Genomic DNA, 17,818 nt, shown 5'->3' on the forward strand with positions numbered 1-17,818 from the left:
AAATAAACTTGTCCGTTTATGAATGTTCACTAAAACTTACTACAAAAAATATCACTGAAGGCATATTTCAAGATCATCCTTTTCTCTGGGACTCCCTACTCATTTACAACCAATCTGAAACTGGATTCCGAATCCATGTCACTTGTTTACAACGGTTTGCCCTGAATCCGAATCTCGATTCCGCCAAAGTAGTCTTGCTTTTCGAATCTGTTTCACTTGTTTACAACACGAATCTGATGTACCAGACCCGTTTCGGATTTTTCGTAATCGTGTAGGGCCTTACCATTGTAGAAAAACTTCAAAAAACCTTCAGTTGATATTATTCTGAGTAATAAGCTCTAGTGTGCCCAATCCATTTAATAATTAAACACAAAATTAACTGAAAGACTTGGGTGAAAAAATATTTTTCTTACTTCTGATTAGCTAATCTAATTTTTGACAAAAATTAACAAAATAAAATGTAAAGTGTTTGCAATAATTGAAGACATTTAAATAAGAATGGAGAATATATAAATAAAATTGAAATTGTTTGCATAAAATATTTGATAAGTTAAATTCTACCGTATATTACAATTTCTACCTGATAAGTTAGGACATGCATCAATCATATTACTGTTAATATTACACAACACACACCACTGAGTCAAACCCGCCATTCTGCAAACATACCTCAAAGATCCAGTTTTCTAGAGTTACGTTATGTCCTGCTAGACATGACGACACAGCAGATACGGGTCAATAACTTATCATACAAATTATAGATAAGAACTCTCCTATGTAAAGAGGCACATAAAGGTCCTACATGTCAGCTGCTTCATGACTTTAAATCTATCAAACCTGTGGAATATGAGTTCAGTATAGTAAACACAAGATGTTATGAAGTTTAACTTCTCATAATGACTGTAAATTGTATCTTTGAGGATTTATAGAAGAAGTAGCCCTGGTCCCAATTCAATATTACACTCCTAATAATATGATGATATATAATGTAATATAATTATTTGATTGTTTTTGATAATACCAATATAGGTATATCAATATATCAGTGCCATGGTTATAAAGCACTGTGATTGCTATGTAACAAGTCTTCATCTAAAACTAATCCAATATTGGTCGCTATGGTAACCAAAATCTAGTCTAGACATGCGTTAATTAATACTTTCATTGTTCTTATCACAAAAATTACGTTCATCCTTCATTGTCAAAAGCGCTTTCCACTCGACTTCTGTCACTTTTACCACATTTCACTCTCCTTTGAATGGTCAGTTCATCTATCTCTTCCAGTTTATCCCAAAACTTCTCACATTATACTTCTGTTCCGGCTGGTAAATTTCCCCGCAGTTTGACAGGAGAAGATTTAGGTTTAGCTGGACTGATAGCTTTGGTGAGTCCGCTAACTTTAGTGATAGATGCACCTTTAAGTGTTAGTTTAGTTGGAGTAGATGAGTTGAAGGTCTGCGCAATAGAATCATCTCGACTACCAGCACTACCTACACTACCAGATACCTGTCAAAACATAGAATGATAAAATCATCAAAAAATGCTAGATTGTTAAATTGAAAAGTAAATACAGCTTAATAATTTTGCAGTGTTGGAAAGAATGGGTATATAAAACCTTCGATGTTTTAGAAAACTATTTTTTTGATGGAAGTAAAAACTTGATGAATTTTGTCAGTAGACTTGATGACCTTTTCTTGATAATTATTCAATGTAACATATTTTTGATGTCCAACTGAAATAAAAACACTCACCACTCCACTATCGAGAGATGCACCACTACTACCTCGTTTCATCCCAAGGTCTAAAAATATAAACATACACTAGTTAGGAAATATTACACAATAGTGTGAAATAATAGAGCGTTTATCTTAGATGACCCTTACAGAATACAGGCTTGAATTTCAACTTACATAAAAGATACAGCCCTTGTCTCTTACACTTTTTGGCAAGGTTTTGACAAATCTTTTTCAAATTTGAAATTTGGCTAAAATGACTATAGGACAACTGACATGGAGAGTTTAGGTATTAGATTCCAAGCAATAAAAATATCATTGAACGAACTTGATAAAATCATATTACATGTTAAAGGACTTATTAAAGACAATGCCTTTATGAGAATGAGTCATAATATGATGAACATGAATTGACAGCAACTACTGACAGCCTATTACACCTTTACCAATCAACAACAAATATCGGGAAAGATTTAACAACATGTATAAGCTACAACAACCCATATAAAACCACTAAAATAACTACCAGGTAAAAAAATTTCAGGTTTGGCTTTTTAACATCAGAATTCACAAAACTGCCCTAAATAATTGAAAACCTTGATATTTTTTAATCAGATATAAATCAAAATCCATCCCCAATTTTGTTTTGATGAGAATTTGCCTAGCCTTTGTATGTTTATCTGAGACATCTTAAATTGTTTGATTGATATCTATTAATCTATGTATATCTACAGACATCTGATTGAAAATCAGAATGGTGCCAATAGAAGCTGCAAGTGTGTTCAGACACAAAGGCAAAACAAAACACTTTTGAATCTGTATAATTTTTTGTCTCTAGTTTCAGAATATATTTCATACTGAAGAAATTCAACGAGACAAAACTTACAAGGTAGCAACATAATGGCCATACTGTTTGATTGAGAAAAAGGAAATATAAAAAAAGAACACCAACTACAACTTGGGGTCACAACTAATATCTAACACCATATAGAACCTAACCTTAGTAAAACATAAAAGCAACAGTAGCTAAGAAATTATATAAATTTGCCTGTAACCATAGAAACTAAAGCAAAAAAATGAATCAGTACAGTAATAGCCTAAAAATGGATATTAAACACAAGTGTCCTTAACAAATAAATAATTGAAAAAATCAAATACTGTAACCAAAATAATACACTGAGATGAAAACCTTGAACATTAAATAAAAACATGATAAAGGAATGAAAATGAAGGGTGCAAACAAATTCTTAGTAAAAATAACAATATTCAAGAAATTTTCCAAAGGGATAGTAAATACAGCTTAATCAACAGAATGAAATGCAACAAAAATTTAGAAATTGGAAACGAAAATGCACATGAAACATTGATCAACTTAACATTGAAAGAATGTAATGCAACGTTACCTTTGATGCCACATTTGAACACAAAAGTATTTCATTTGATGTAAAAATAATAATAATAGAACAAAATAATGAGAGCAAATCAAAACTCCACTAGGTTATCCCCCTTGAATCCTTCAAAAATTGTTTGGAAAGGAAAATATTTAGATAATTTTTGAATTTTAAATTGTTTCAGACATTCCTACTTAAATTTGGTAACATTTCTATAGTCACAGTGACATTAGTCTCTTTCACAAAATATTCAATTTAGTATTTCACAGTTGTTTAAAATTTGTTGATTATGAAAAGGGAGGGAAAATGATAAACCATCACCATCTTTTGATGACAAATGTGAAAGAACATAATAATTACTTTGTGGAGTGTTGATTTTATTTCAACGTTCATGCAGCATGCTCATGCATACCTGGTGACAATTCATTGAGAGAGTTGGACAAAGAAGATTTCTTTAAGCCACATTCAGGGGCAGACAACCTATTAACAGTACTGTCAGACGTGTTATTCACCAAATCGTACATGTGAACTCTGGAATCATCATTGGCGTAGTGTTTATCTAGAGTATTATGAGTTTTACGATGTCGCTGCAATTCTTCTTCTATTCTCAACTGTTCCATTCCATTTGTCTGAAATTTTGAAATCAAATGTCATTAATCAAAGTCAAAGGTAAAGACAATTGCAAAGTTTGTATCTCCATTTCAAGTTACTACAAACAAATAAGTGTTACCTGTCAAAATTTTTAAAAAGTTTATTTACATAGAGTACTTTAATTCTTATTTTGTCCATTTTCACAATTCATGTTTAATGTTTTAATATTCAGCAAATATACATGATACATAAAACATATTGCCAACTCACCTCTAAAATGGATTCCTTTAAATCTTCTACAAATTTCTGTCTATCATGATCATTTCTAGCATTAAATGTCATTAATACTTTACCATCTAAATTATTTGTTAGTTGAATTCCAAACTGATAATCTACAAAAACAAAAACTTTTAATTATTAACAGATCCAAGTTATATTCAGGTCTAAATCAAGCTCAATAAATTGTTATTGCCTCAAAATATTCAGATAAGAATGATTGCAATTGTGTATTTTGAAAGTTGTTTGGTGACATAGACCCAACACAGTAGTAGCGTTTTTATGATGAGGGGAATAGAAAAGAAATAAAAATACTTACGTGAGGTTTCAAAGAGAAAAACTTGCATACCATATAATGATAATGACATTCTATAACTATAGGTTATAACTGATTTCTTCTTACTAAATATCTTAGTTATCTGTTATAAATCAATACAATATTTGAATATAATTAATAGTAATGTAGGACAAACCAAATAGGAAAACAGTAGTTTATCCAAAATATTATTGAGAAAGCAAAATAAGTATTTAACTGGAAAAAAGGACCTGTTTCTTGGTAACTGACAAATTGTGAAATTGCAAAACTTTAAGAGGCTGTCAAATTGTTCTTCTTTTTAAGCTTTCCAACAATCCATTGATATCAAGAAATGGGTACTTCACACCACACTTTGATAGGTTAAAAATAATGTCATTAAAATTGTCAAATACTGTTGAAAACTTGTAAGATCATGATGGAGACAAAAATATATAAAAAAAAATGTCATCTTATTAAAATTAGATTGTTAAAAAGCAATTTGATCTTTCCTACCAATACTTACCAATAATTGATCATTGAATAAAAATACTTCTCGTTGATGTAAACCAATTTTTTCTTTTTTACACGGATCATGTACTTCATATAGCCGACAATAACAAACTAATCTACGATGGGATAACGCTAATTGCTGTAAATAAACAATCAGTAATTGGTTAATTAACTAATTATATAATATCAAGATGTTGGTGTAAACATTTGATAATAAAATCTCAAGCTGATTAATATGGCAAGTTCTGAAATTTATCAAGTCAATCATTAAAAAAAAGCCAGTGAGATCGAAAATATGTCACGGTGCACCTTGTTCAAAACATGACACACCCCAAGTTTATGAATGAGCTCTTCCATTCATACATCTGCAGGTTTATGTTGATAGAAAGTATGCATGTGTGAAAGAGTTCATTATTAAGTTGAGGGTGTCAAATTGATTGGTTAAGAAGCAAATGGAAAATGTATGGTGTCTGGAATTGGGTTAATGAAACAAGAAACAAGAAACAGCAAATACACAGGATACAGGAAGTTGGACTCAATGTCTTTTTCTATACCTTGTGTATTTACTTTAGATACATGGTGAGCACATGCTCAAATGTTCCAAATCTTACTCATTCTTATCAGAGCACGATAAAAATGGCATGAATAAATGGCTTCAAACCATTAAGGTAAGAAAAATTTGTAGAAAAATATTCAGAATTATAAAATAATAAATCTGGGTGTAATCAGATATGCTTTATATCACTTTCTATCAGAGTTTATTATCCTTAATCTAAAAACTCTCCATCACTTTCCTCTTAAACTAATATTTACTTTTAATTTCTGAACAGTTTAACAGTGGGCGGAGTTTATCACCTGTCAATCAGGCATCAATTACAGTGCAGTCTGACATGAAATAACTAGCAACTTTTAAACACATAAAGTTGAAATTTATGGAATGGGTAACTTAAAAGATTTGAAAACACAAGTTCTTATTAACCTGTTATTCTAAATATCCTACAGTTGCTATATTCTTCAGACCAGAACTGATTTTCACAACTTTTTAACTTAAGACCTATAATTCTTTCAGGCATTGAAATAGGCAAGCTATAGGAGACCATTCAAGTCAAGTGACATTTTATCAATGTTTCTGGCCCTAAAGAAATAAAAAAATGATTATTTAACAAATGTTGACAAATTCAAACAGTACTTACTGGTTTCTTTCCCACTATACTTTGTTCTACTTTTAAAACTTGTGTAACCTGATCTACACCAGCTTTAAATTCCTGACTTTTCACTCTTTCATAAATACCAAATAATAAATCTCTATCTATATCATCACCAGAATCAATTCCTGTAAATATACAATAACAGAACTGTAGTGGGAGAACATTCAGATCAGGATAAATTTCAGATATAACAAACAAATAAATATTTGGTAAATAAATCTAAATTCAAAATAAATTCTAGAGATTGAACAATCAGATAACTTGAAACATATTTATATCAAGAAATATGGCATTTATGTAGGCATGTGACAGATGATCAAAAAACAATAAATCCTGCAAATTTGCAATTTTGGCTTAGTATATATATTCAATGCTAGCAATCAATAGTTCTTGGTCAAGATTTAAATCATAAATTCATTTAAGGTATCCATATTCATATAGTGCAATCAACAGCCCTGTTCAACTCATCAAAATAAAAGAATATAACAGTTGGTACTAAAGACATATTTTAATAACTGGTCAATATCAAGCACCATGTAGATTTTATGAGGCGTTATAGAAACCATGAGGCGTTCATGTTAACACCTTGTTTTTTTATGAACATGTCCATCAATAACCTAACTATAAACTACATCTGTTGAAGAAATTTCAACACAAGCTAAATATATAAACAATTTGAGAAATCAATATGGCTACTGTAGTAATTAAATTTCATGTAGCCAGTGATTGAGAAGTTAAAACAACTACTTCTCTATTCCACTTTGTTATTGTTTATTTAGTCCATTATGGTAATTCCCTTTAAGTTTTTCTTCAAAATCTAGCCTAATTTGCAGTCAAAAAATCTAAAACTGGACAAAAAAGGCAAAATCATAGCAATAGCACCGTTCTGTTCTACTAGTAGGTTTTTTATTGCATCAAATTTCTCATTATTCCTAATCAGTGTGACATATTCGGAATTTGTTCCAGAGTAATGAAATTTACCCCAGAATTCATTTTGTCAGCCAACCATTTCTGTGTTATAGTCAGACTAGACTGGCAAATAGAACAGAATCAACAGCCTACTCTCCAAATATAAGATAGTATTGATTACCATTGAATGAGGTTTATATAAAGTTGTAAGTTACAGGAAATCATTAATATAAGCCAACTGTGTAAATACTAAACTTCTAGTACTGGTAAGATATTATATTCTAAACTAATAAATACTACTATCATTTACTGACCACCCGCATTAAAACAATATCAAAATACCATCAAAATTCTGTAATACACAGTAAGATACTAGCGAAACAAAATAGTCAAAATAAAATGAATATATCCTACTGTTTTGCACCTGAGTCGATGTGAGAAAATGTTTTCAAACTAGGCAAGATGCTTTCTATTTTTGTTTATCGACTGGAGAGGTATCTTGCAAAATCATTTATACAAACTTCTGCTCAATCAATCTCTAAACAACAACAGAAGAAATTTTGTCATTGCTGCAGGAGGCTTTCTCAGTAATCATTGGCTGTCTGTTAAATTGTTTGTAAAACACACTATAAAATGATTCAAGCCCACACATAAGACCTAATCTGTTTTTACTAATTTGACATTGAAATGACACCCTAGTTCAACCACCCATTATTACATCACAGGCTTTACCAGACGACATGAAAACATGACATTGAAATTGATCCAAGACTTTTCAAGGGTTTGGCATATTGTTTTAGGCTCTCTGACGACAACTTTTTGGGTGGAAAGAAAACTTCAATTCACTAGTAAGACTGGGCGTTTTTATAATTTGTCATGAATTAGTTTTGTTCAGGGGGATACAAACCATGTGCTAAAAATAAACAGTTTTAATTCAATCCAGTTTTTGTCGAAATCAAAGCACATTTATTTGATCAAAAATAGGGTTTTGGGTGTTAATTTTTTTATATGTGCGAAATGTGTCTGGCTGGTTTGATTGATTTGACAGTATTTTGGAAGTATTTTACAATAAACATATTTGATTATTATATTAATTTACCAATTACAGTATCTAAATCACTGAATTGTCTGACACAGAAAATATGAAATCAATAACCCAAGAGACTAATTCCAATTCAAGTTTAACGCTGAATTCAACATTGATACCACATACAAGATGTAGGCTGGCTTGGTACATAGAGTTAATTCACAGTTTTCTGGACAATACTACACTGTCTTGCATATTTAAAAACCTTTGTGGAAGAAGGAATAATTTCTACTGACTCATCAAGTTCAAGTCCTTGTATCAGATCTATTCCCTCAACCATCTACATTTGAAGAAAATTAGTTCTTACCTCTTAGGTTTTTGATGAAGTCGTCTTGTTTCATTTTACGTTCAGGTTTAATATTAGAATTATGTAAATCTGTATTTAACATAATTATTGCAAATGCCAACAGGAATATGGTATCTGCGGATTTGAAATACTTTGCTTGATCAGGATTACATGCACAGTAACGACTTGCAAAAGCCTGAAAGATACAACATGAAAAATAAAACGTTATGTAGACATCTATGGCAGACCTTACCACAAACAGTTGAAGAAATTTAATTATAACATTTTTTTAAGTGTCAAGAATGCATCAGATATTCTCAAAGGTTTGTGTCCCATCTCAACTGTCAAACCTGTTTATTCTTTGGAACCACATATAACATACATAAATGTCAATAAAAAAAAAAACAGTTTGTATATGATATTTGATGTAAGCAGAATTGCATTCAGTAATTCATGTTTTCCTAAAATTGCAGAAATGTGAATAAGATATATAGCTAACCGCAATATACTGTTTTTGTCTTTTTTCTAGAGAACATGTAAAAGTTTTAAATTACTACTTTCTTTCACGGCTGAAATTTTATGCAGCCATTCACATCATTCAGTTTTTAACACATTATGTTAATAATCAGTTTATGTTCGTTAATTATTTTTACAAGTATTATTTATAACATATACAAGCCAGGCAGAATACTGATGGATTTATACATAAACTAACGAGGTAGCCAGGAAAAAACAGACTGATATCTGCCAGCTGTACAATAAAATAGACTTCAAAACAGAAGAGCTGCTTCTTTCATCAACTTTTTTGATAATTTGGTTTCTCATTATTCAAATATGTTAAAGATCAACACAAGGAAAAGAAGTAGATAGGATCTAGAATTTAAGTCAAAGATATAGTCTTTGCAGAATTAGTTGGAAAGATGTAACGTTTGGTGCAGAGTTTGAATTTAAGAAGAAGGGCAACCCTAAACACTGCTTAATAAGCAGCATGAAACGAACAATTACAAAATATGATTTTGAGGGGTTTTTAACACGTACTAGTTGTAGCAGACCAATATTTGTGTCCTACACAAACAATGAAATACTATATTAAGTCAGTTAGTCCAACCTTCATCACTGACAAATCTGGAAATCCGTTAAGAAAATGTGAAAGCTCAGACTCAGTTAAGAAATCAAACATCCTTCTTACTGAATCACAAAGATAAAATGTCAAAGCTTAGGCCCTGTATCACTAAAAATAAATATAAGCACGATTCCAATGTTTTCAGTATTAGTCAAAGGAAGATAAGATTGTCAATATTTCATTAATTAAGATTTCAAGCTAATAATATCATAATCTTCCCATGACTTTCATTAGAATAATGAATATATTCATAACCATTGATAATAACTAAATTAATCAAAACAATTTCATAAACATGTTATCATAAATGAATCATGTTGGTTTTTTTAGCAATTGGATATCAAAAAGGATATTAAAAGGTTTTGACCTGCTACTGTAGGTCTCACAATATCAAAGAGAATACATGTTTAACAGGAGGAACTGGTGTAAATAATTAGACTCAGTTTTCCTGACTGGTTTCTGATACTGTAGTCAAGTACTATTTAGATGTTTCTGACCAGTGTTTTGTACTGTAGTTAATTACAATAATGATCTTTTAAAAACATTTAATCTACTTGTGGTTCTAAGAACCCACTTGAAAATCTACTTAATTTTATTATTTTCATTAAGATTTAGGTGGAACATTATATTATGTTTCATACAGGATATCCATTACAATAGTGTATGAATGAACTTTCTGGAAAAAACTATGACATGACTTCTTTTTGTCCTCTTTGTTTGTTATTCATTATGGATAATGGAATGGATCTGCATACAGTCCTGAACATTTACAGCTATATATGCAATCAATCGATAAATCACAGTGAAAAAACATATTCTAAATGTACCCATTCAATTGTACACACGCTTAGAGATTTCTAACACAAGGCAAGTCAGTAGAGAAATTCAAATTGAAATCAGGCAAAGTGTGGTCTGGGTAATTTGGTAGTTATTTCAGAAGTGAGGCATTTTTTTCATGTGCCTCATGGAAGAGCAGTCAAGTCATTTCAAGCTTTAAAACTATACATAAAAACATAGCATTCAATGCAATGAATGAAAATACAATATTTATATAAATAAGTATTGATCAAAGCTCAAAATTGAATTTGACATCAAATACTCCAAGTGGAGGCAGATGTATGTCCAGTTATTGAGTCTAAGTTCTCCACCATATGGTGTTAAGTAGATAGTAATGTAAACTAGTAATACTAGAGAGGATAAGTACTTAATAACAAACAATATATCACACACATTGGTACCATACCAAATACTAGTAGGCCAAATACTAATACTGATGGATATTCAATCACAGCTTTCTTTTATGTGTCAGATCAAGACATACTTTTTATAATGGTCTTGAAACAGGTATTTGTGGACTAAATGGATTCTAGTAATTTTGGATAAGAAATGGTAATTTTAGAAGGTTATGCCCCAGAGAAAATAAGTCGTAATGTCACTTTCAGTAAAAGCTAAAAAGGAAACTTGTTCAACACAAGACATACTAAGTTCTACTCTTGATTGAGAGTTTCCAGTATGCAAGACATGACTTTTTAGAATACCTATTCAAACAACAATAACTGTACCAAAAAATGTGTCAAAATTGCATAATCATAATCACTACAATATGAAAAGATATAGCATTATGGTCAATACCAAATTATGGTTACATAAGAAACTTGTAGATTTCCAACCAACATAAAATATTAATGTTATATATTTTGACAATGTTTCCATACACCCAACCTATGAGTAGGCCTAACATAAAATGTAGCTTCAAACAACTTGTCTACTTATCTTGTCAAACACCAACCACCTTGAAAATATCTGATGCACTTGAACAGAGAAAGATGAAAGAGAGAAATATTGTTTGTAAATTTGTTTACAAGTTGGTAGGAGGTAGATAGTTAATGTTCTTACCTCCATTAGCCGTTCTATCTTCTGAGCTTCACCCTACAATAAAAAAAACAATTAACTATTTCACAAGTCAATGAGTTGTTTCCAATAAAAATATGAAAGGTGCTTTACTAAATAAGTAACTTTTACTTTCAAATCATATCTGATTCTTTTAGACAGACAAGCATTTAAATCAGCAGCCAAATAATTTTTTTAAGCAGCAGACAACGGCAAAATTGAGCACCGAAAAAATTTGTCCCAGATTTTTACAAAGCTTGTTAGATTCATTCGGAATATATAATAATCTGTTATATTTAGATGGTGTTAAGATGTACACGAACAATCGACCAAATCAAAATATTGAGCAGCCATCACACTTACCGGCATCCTGAAATAGCCCTGGAACTTCCGTAATGCCATATCTACCTGCAGTCCAGATAAATCTATAGCTTCGGTAAAATAACTGAAATTAGAAAAGTAGAATAAAATGAGGACTTCGTTCTTGGACTATTCGTGGAAAATGTAGGAGAATGTTTAAGCATGAAGGAATAAATCGGCATTGAAATTTAAATCACCCTCAGAAAAGGTTTGGAAGGAATATTCAGTGCACAAAAAAATTGTAATTTTTGTCTATCTGTGCCTTGAATTAGTCAAAAACAAATTTGCTCGTTTTACAACGTAAAGAAAGTTAATGTATGTTTTGGCAAATTTTGAAAGAGAATTGGCAAGGGATTGGTATTTGCTAGTTAAACAGATAATATAAAACATTTTACATATTTTAGATATAGCTGACAAATACTAAGATAATCAATGCCTGTGTTCTGAATCTTAGTTCTCTAACTACAGCAAAAGGAATTGAACAGTGGGATTCTAATTGTTCTGCATTTAAAGAACTTCCAATCTAATTCCAAGATAATTAAGCCCATTAATACACAGTCCATACAGGAGGAAATATTGATTTTTGTGTATGTTGAATTCTATCATGACAGTCTGCCATAATTTCCTACTGTGTTGTTTACAATAATTATATTAATAGTTCTGCAAGGGATCTTGTCGTCTAATTTTTGGCCTCATTGACTTGATTGTAACATGTGTTAAACTCAATTAAAACTTTAATACTTTCCGGCATTGCACTGCATTGGTCTTAGATACTTAAATTAAAGAGAATTCAATTGAAGTGATTGAATTTCCTCTGTCTTTTCTAGTTTATCTTATCTATCTTATTAGATCAGGAATAGTCAATTGGTTCTGTACCATATAAAGATACTCAACCTTCTTAGACATGAAAGTGAAAAATTTGAGGGATATATGCCTTTAATATTCCATCAGTTGAATTACAATAATTATTAGAATAATAGGTATATTTTATTACAATATAACCTTGTATTGCCCTCTAGATATCATGTTACAGTAACGTTTCACAGCTCATAGAGTCATAGAATATATCATTTTACTTCTAAAGTATAAATATTCATATTATAAAACATCTTTTGTGGATTAGGGATTTTGATTTTGATAATACATTTCCAGTCATTTGAATAAAGAAATTCTGGTAAATATTCAAGTTGTCATAAAAATTTGATATATTGAAACAATGGCTGCCATCCACAAATGTCTGTCCTGGCACCAAAAAGTTACAGATACAAAATTGGCATAAGAGATGAGCCATAACCTTTCCTTGAAGAAGGCTTAGAACATTTTTGAAAGGAAAAAATTCCACTTTGATAGTTTAATCTCATCTTACAAAATCAATTTTTATCATTTGAACTAATTTCAAATTCAACAAGAACTCCTCCAAGTTGTGTATCAAAAGCACATTAGATTATAAAATATTAACTTATCGTGATAAAAACTTATATTAATCACAAAATAACATGTCAATATTTCATTGATTATCTTAGCTTATCTCATCTTAATACTATTGTTATATATTAATCTAATATCTTATTAATATAGATGTTTATATCAATATAACATATCATCATCAGTTCTATTATATATTTTGTTCCCAATGGTATTGGTATAATTAATGTAATGTTTTGTTTACTGACTTTCTTATCATCTTTAATTATCAAAAATATTCAAATTCGCTTGGAACATTATTCAAATTATTATACTTCAGAGGGTTGGTTGAAAAGTTTTAAGCCAAACTGTCTAAGACTCCAACAACGTCTATGATTTTCATTTAAATTTGCCACAAAGCCTCTCTCCAGCTTTTGTCACGGATTCTTCACGAATACTTCAAGGTCTGGATGCCGCTCAAAAAGACATTTTTGCAGCCATCTTAAAAAGTCATTTACAGCGGAAATAAGGTCATTATTACTAGATTTAAATAAAGTTCTGATCATATATTATTCAGAACAACAATTTGGCATTGTGTAGAATGTTTGCTAATATGAGGCTCAAAATCAAAATTTATTTGGATTGGGTAAAAACAGATTACTAAAACACTGACAAGAGTGACGTGAAATGTCGAGAACTCCTCATGAGATACAAAAGAACGCAGTTGAATTAATGACTATTCACTAGAATAACCATTACTTAAGGAGAATTATGGATTTTTACATCAGAACATGGATGAATTGTCCAAATATTGACAGTGAGCTTTCATGAAAACATTGTCTTTCAGTTCTGTACATGAGAATCAAAGCCTTACAAACAGAGAATATTTAATTTGATTTCCATTTAAATTTGTTTTAAAGCTCTTTTCTGTCAAAGGCTTTATGTTTGTCTCTACAGATTAAATTAACATCATCATTTATAAAGCAGACAACCTTAACTGATGGCAATTTTTATTTCCTTTGTCTTAATTTGTAATAACTATGAATCATCTATCGGAATGCCAGTAAATTGTCTAAAGGAAGCAATCAAGCGACAATGGTTTGTTAATTTCCTGAAATTCAGTTTGCTTTCTGTGGTCAAAAAGTCAAGATTTAATATTCAACAGATTGTTATCGACTTTTATCCCCTGCCTTCCAATAGACAGTCATCACTTCAACCTCATTTGCATAATGTGTCTGCAACATTGATCTGAAGCAGAAGTGTGTTGGCATGCACACAACAGATGGTGGTATCTCAAGAGGCAGTCCATTGGGTGTCCAATTTGTCACCTTAGTGACGCTGGTATCAATAGTAAAAGATGATAATGGAGAGTGGATGGTGCCAGTGAGATTAGATTTCAGCTAATTGTTTTTCATGTTTTTACTGACTGAAATAACAGACACTAGGGACATTACTTTCCCATTTTAAAAATCATCAAACTCCAATCTCTAGAATTATCTAAATATTTCCACTTATTTTATGTTGTTTGTCCCAAAATTTCAGTTTCTGATTTCAACCTTTAAAAAAAACATCTGTATTACATCAGAAAAACTCATTAGAAAAGTGTGTCAAAGACATTTATTGAAATCTTCTTATCAGATTTAAACATAATCTATAGTCTGTCATTTTTGAAAATTATGTGTCTATAAGGCTTTTTTATGAATTCATAAATATTAAAAACACAAGTTGGCCAAAAATGGACCAAAACTTTCGATTTGAATCAATCTTGCAGATACTTAAATAAAAAAAATCAGAAATTCTGTTTCTTCAATTTTCTTTGAGTACTGTAAGCTTATAATTTTTAAATAAAATTTTCTCAATTTAAGGGTAACTTTTTACTGATACTGACACATCTGGTTTGAAAGAACTACACTGCCTCTCTTGTCTGCCATGGAATATTTTGACTATCATGTAAGATTTAAAGACATTTATCATTAATTATGAAGGGTTGAAACCAAAGCAAAATAGTTAAAAAAAAAATCTGGTAACTGTCTGTTGTATCTTATTAAATTAATGTATGGTGATGTATTTAATTAGTTAAAGTTGTTATTTATACTATAATGAGCTATGAAGTTTCATAATGTTAATGCTGACTTAAAATAAGTTTGTATCCAAGTTGATTGTGAAATTTCTAAGCAGGGATATCTTTCCCTTTCAGAGTCCTGAATGGTAATGAACATTAATTACGTCAAGATAAACTGCAAATTATTTTCAGTATCATGTAAAAATTTCACTTTGTAACCGAAAGTTGGTGTCCTAACAGGGATGATCTTTGTCCAGCAGAAAAACACTACGACCTGAACAGAATTTGTTACTTGCTTATGAGAGAGGAACTGCTGTTGGTAATTGAGGCTTTGGTATGCTAGTACCTGGTACTATATGATAGTTATGAAAACTCATTTACATTGGATTACAGTGGTGTGACAAGAGAGTTAGCCTTCATTACAAACCAAAATGGAATGAAGTTTTATGTCATATTTTTCTGCAGTGATTGGGCTATGTCAGGTTTATCAACCAAAGAACAAGCGTGTGCTTTGAAATTCAAACTCATACTTACTGTAAGACCTCCATGTTGAACTGGTTCTGTAAGTTTCCTAAAAACTCTCCAATCATTTGCTTACTAACTCCCTTTCTGGTGATGAAAAACCTTGCAATATTTTTAGGAGACCCATCCAGAAATCCATGGTCTATTAAAAAATTTAACCCTTTATCTGGTTTTCTGAAAGATGCAAAAAAGTTATAAGCTTATTGTTATGGTAAATTCAAAAAGCATTAGTCAAAGAGCTTAAGGTACCAGTGATAACGAATGCGAGATTGCAAACAGAAATAAAAGTGTATGATGTTATTATATAATACAATGCCAATTCACAATAAAAAATAAAACAGAATTGAAAGCTATTATAAAGTTGAGGTAATATTACTGTGTATTGATACCAAATATCTTTTAAAATCATGAATATAATTACTTTACAAAATAATGCAAAAAAAAAATATTTTTAAGCTTGAAGGGGAATTCTGTTTTTTTTGCCCATATTTGTAAAAATCTAGAGAAATGTGTCCCACACAAATGCATTTGCATGTTTCCGCATCCTGACATCACGAAAAACCTTCAATTTAACCTAATTTTTAATGACAATCTCATGAGATTTAAAAATCAATAAAATATAGCAATTAAGATAGACATTAAAGCTGACATAAAACCAGTGAGACATGTTAGTATGTAATGTTTCCTGTTTAAATAAGTATAGAAAATATTAAAAGGTAGAATAGCAATAAAAGCCAGGTGTAGTCAGAGAAATGTGGCAACAGAAACAGAAAGAACAGATGGTAACTAATGATATATATTAAAGGAATCATCCAAAACTATAAAGCTTTTCTCAGGTCAACAGAATTCATCTCTTACAAATATTAAAAAAAAAGCCAAACGCCTATTTGTAATCAATGTAAACTTTCAAGTGCAAATGAATGTGGAGTAAAAAAAACTAATGAGCCAATTATGACAGTTACAAGATAACTATTCTTTGGATTGTTCTATCACAGAAGGGGATAGAAGATTTAAAGTTGACCTTTACTTTCAATGACTGTTGGCCTGTTGCAACTGGCAGCATCACATGATTTGCTCAAGCGACAGATGAGGTGAAAGGCTTTAAACTGCCAGTACATTTGAAGCAATAACTGAGAGGGTGAGACAAGTAGACAACAGTTGCATAGAAAGTTGCATAGAAGAAAAGTATTCAACATATTTCCCACATTACACCAAGCTGACCATTCCCAAGATAAGTATTTTGAAAAAAGTAGGAGACCCCCTTTAAGATTTCCACAGTACACTGTAAGTTTAAACATGATCTAGCCATTATAATACTATTCATGTTTTACATGATTTGCTCTGAAAGGTGAGAAGTAGAAAATGTGCCATAAATAAGTAGACCGATTTGCAACTGTTTAACAGATCTGCGGGTTTTCCATGTTGTAAAAACCATGTTTTGAAAGTAACCTGATATTTCAAACCGCCAGATTAGATAAAGAAAAACATGCAGGAATTAAGAAATGAAGTGTAATGGAGTTATATATTCATCTCTTCTGCACCTGATTGTGTTAGATGGGAAAGGAAACGTCTACTTGAGCCATTGTGGCTCCTGGAACCATTTTCAGTTATATTCAGAAAGTCTCCTAAGATCCAGATGGCCAATTTTTTGTGAAAATTTTCAAATTGAAAGCTGGTTTACTTCTACCTCTGAGCTTGTTAAAATTTCTGTTAAATCCGGATCTTTCATACTGAAAAGTAGCTGAAATGTTCCTCAACAAAGGCATTCACATGAAGAAGAAAAATCTTACTTACTTATTGAATAGATTTAATCCAATACGATATAAACGTTTCCGTTGTTTATCATTGGCACGAGGTAAGGTTTGATGATCTGGTGTAACACTCAGTCTTAATCGCGGTTGATAACTAACACTATTTTCACTAGAAATACTAATATTTTCCTGACTAATATTCTCCGAACTTGGAGAGCTTGAAGAGCACTGTCCATCATAACTGTCTGGTTCACTGGTTTCTGATATATTGCTCATACGTTTAGGCTCGGCTAGAGCATTCACATTAACATTACCATTTATAACTGGCATTATTGGAGCATTACCCTTCCGTTTCCATATAGGAGAAGTTTCTGGAGTCCGTTTCGGTGGAATAGGTTTTAAATCTTCCTCAGATTTCCG

At 31.0% G+C, this 17,818-nt stretch overlaps 1 protein-coding gene across 1 annotated transcript; it reads right to left on the reverse strand.

The window, feature by feature from the left end:
- Positions 1-3,982: 3,982 nt before the first annotated feature.
- Positions 3,983-17,497, reverse strand: LOTGIDRAFT_81977 (hypothetical protein; the record flags this gene model as incomplete). Its single annotated transcript, XM_009046479.1, has 9 exons — positions 3,983-4,107; positions 4,311-4,410; positions 4,810-4,968; positions 5,981-6,129; positions 8,308-8,482; positions 11,306-11,338; positions 11,663-11,744; positions 15,660-15,821; positions 17,442-17,497. Coding segments are annotated over 9 exons (1,041 nt in total), but the record flags the coding sequence as incomplete, so codon positions are not given.
- Between the last annotated feature and the right edge of the window lie 321 nt (positions 17,498-17,818).

This window comes from Lottia gigantea, assembly GCF_000327385.1.
Source record: "Lottia gigantea unplaced genomic scaffold LOTGIsca_102, whole genome shotgun sequence".
Classification (NCBI taxonomy): Eukaryota; Metazoa; Mollusca; class Gastropoda; family Lottiidae; genus Lottia; species Lottia gigantea.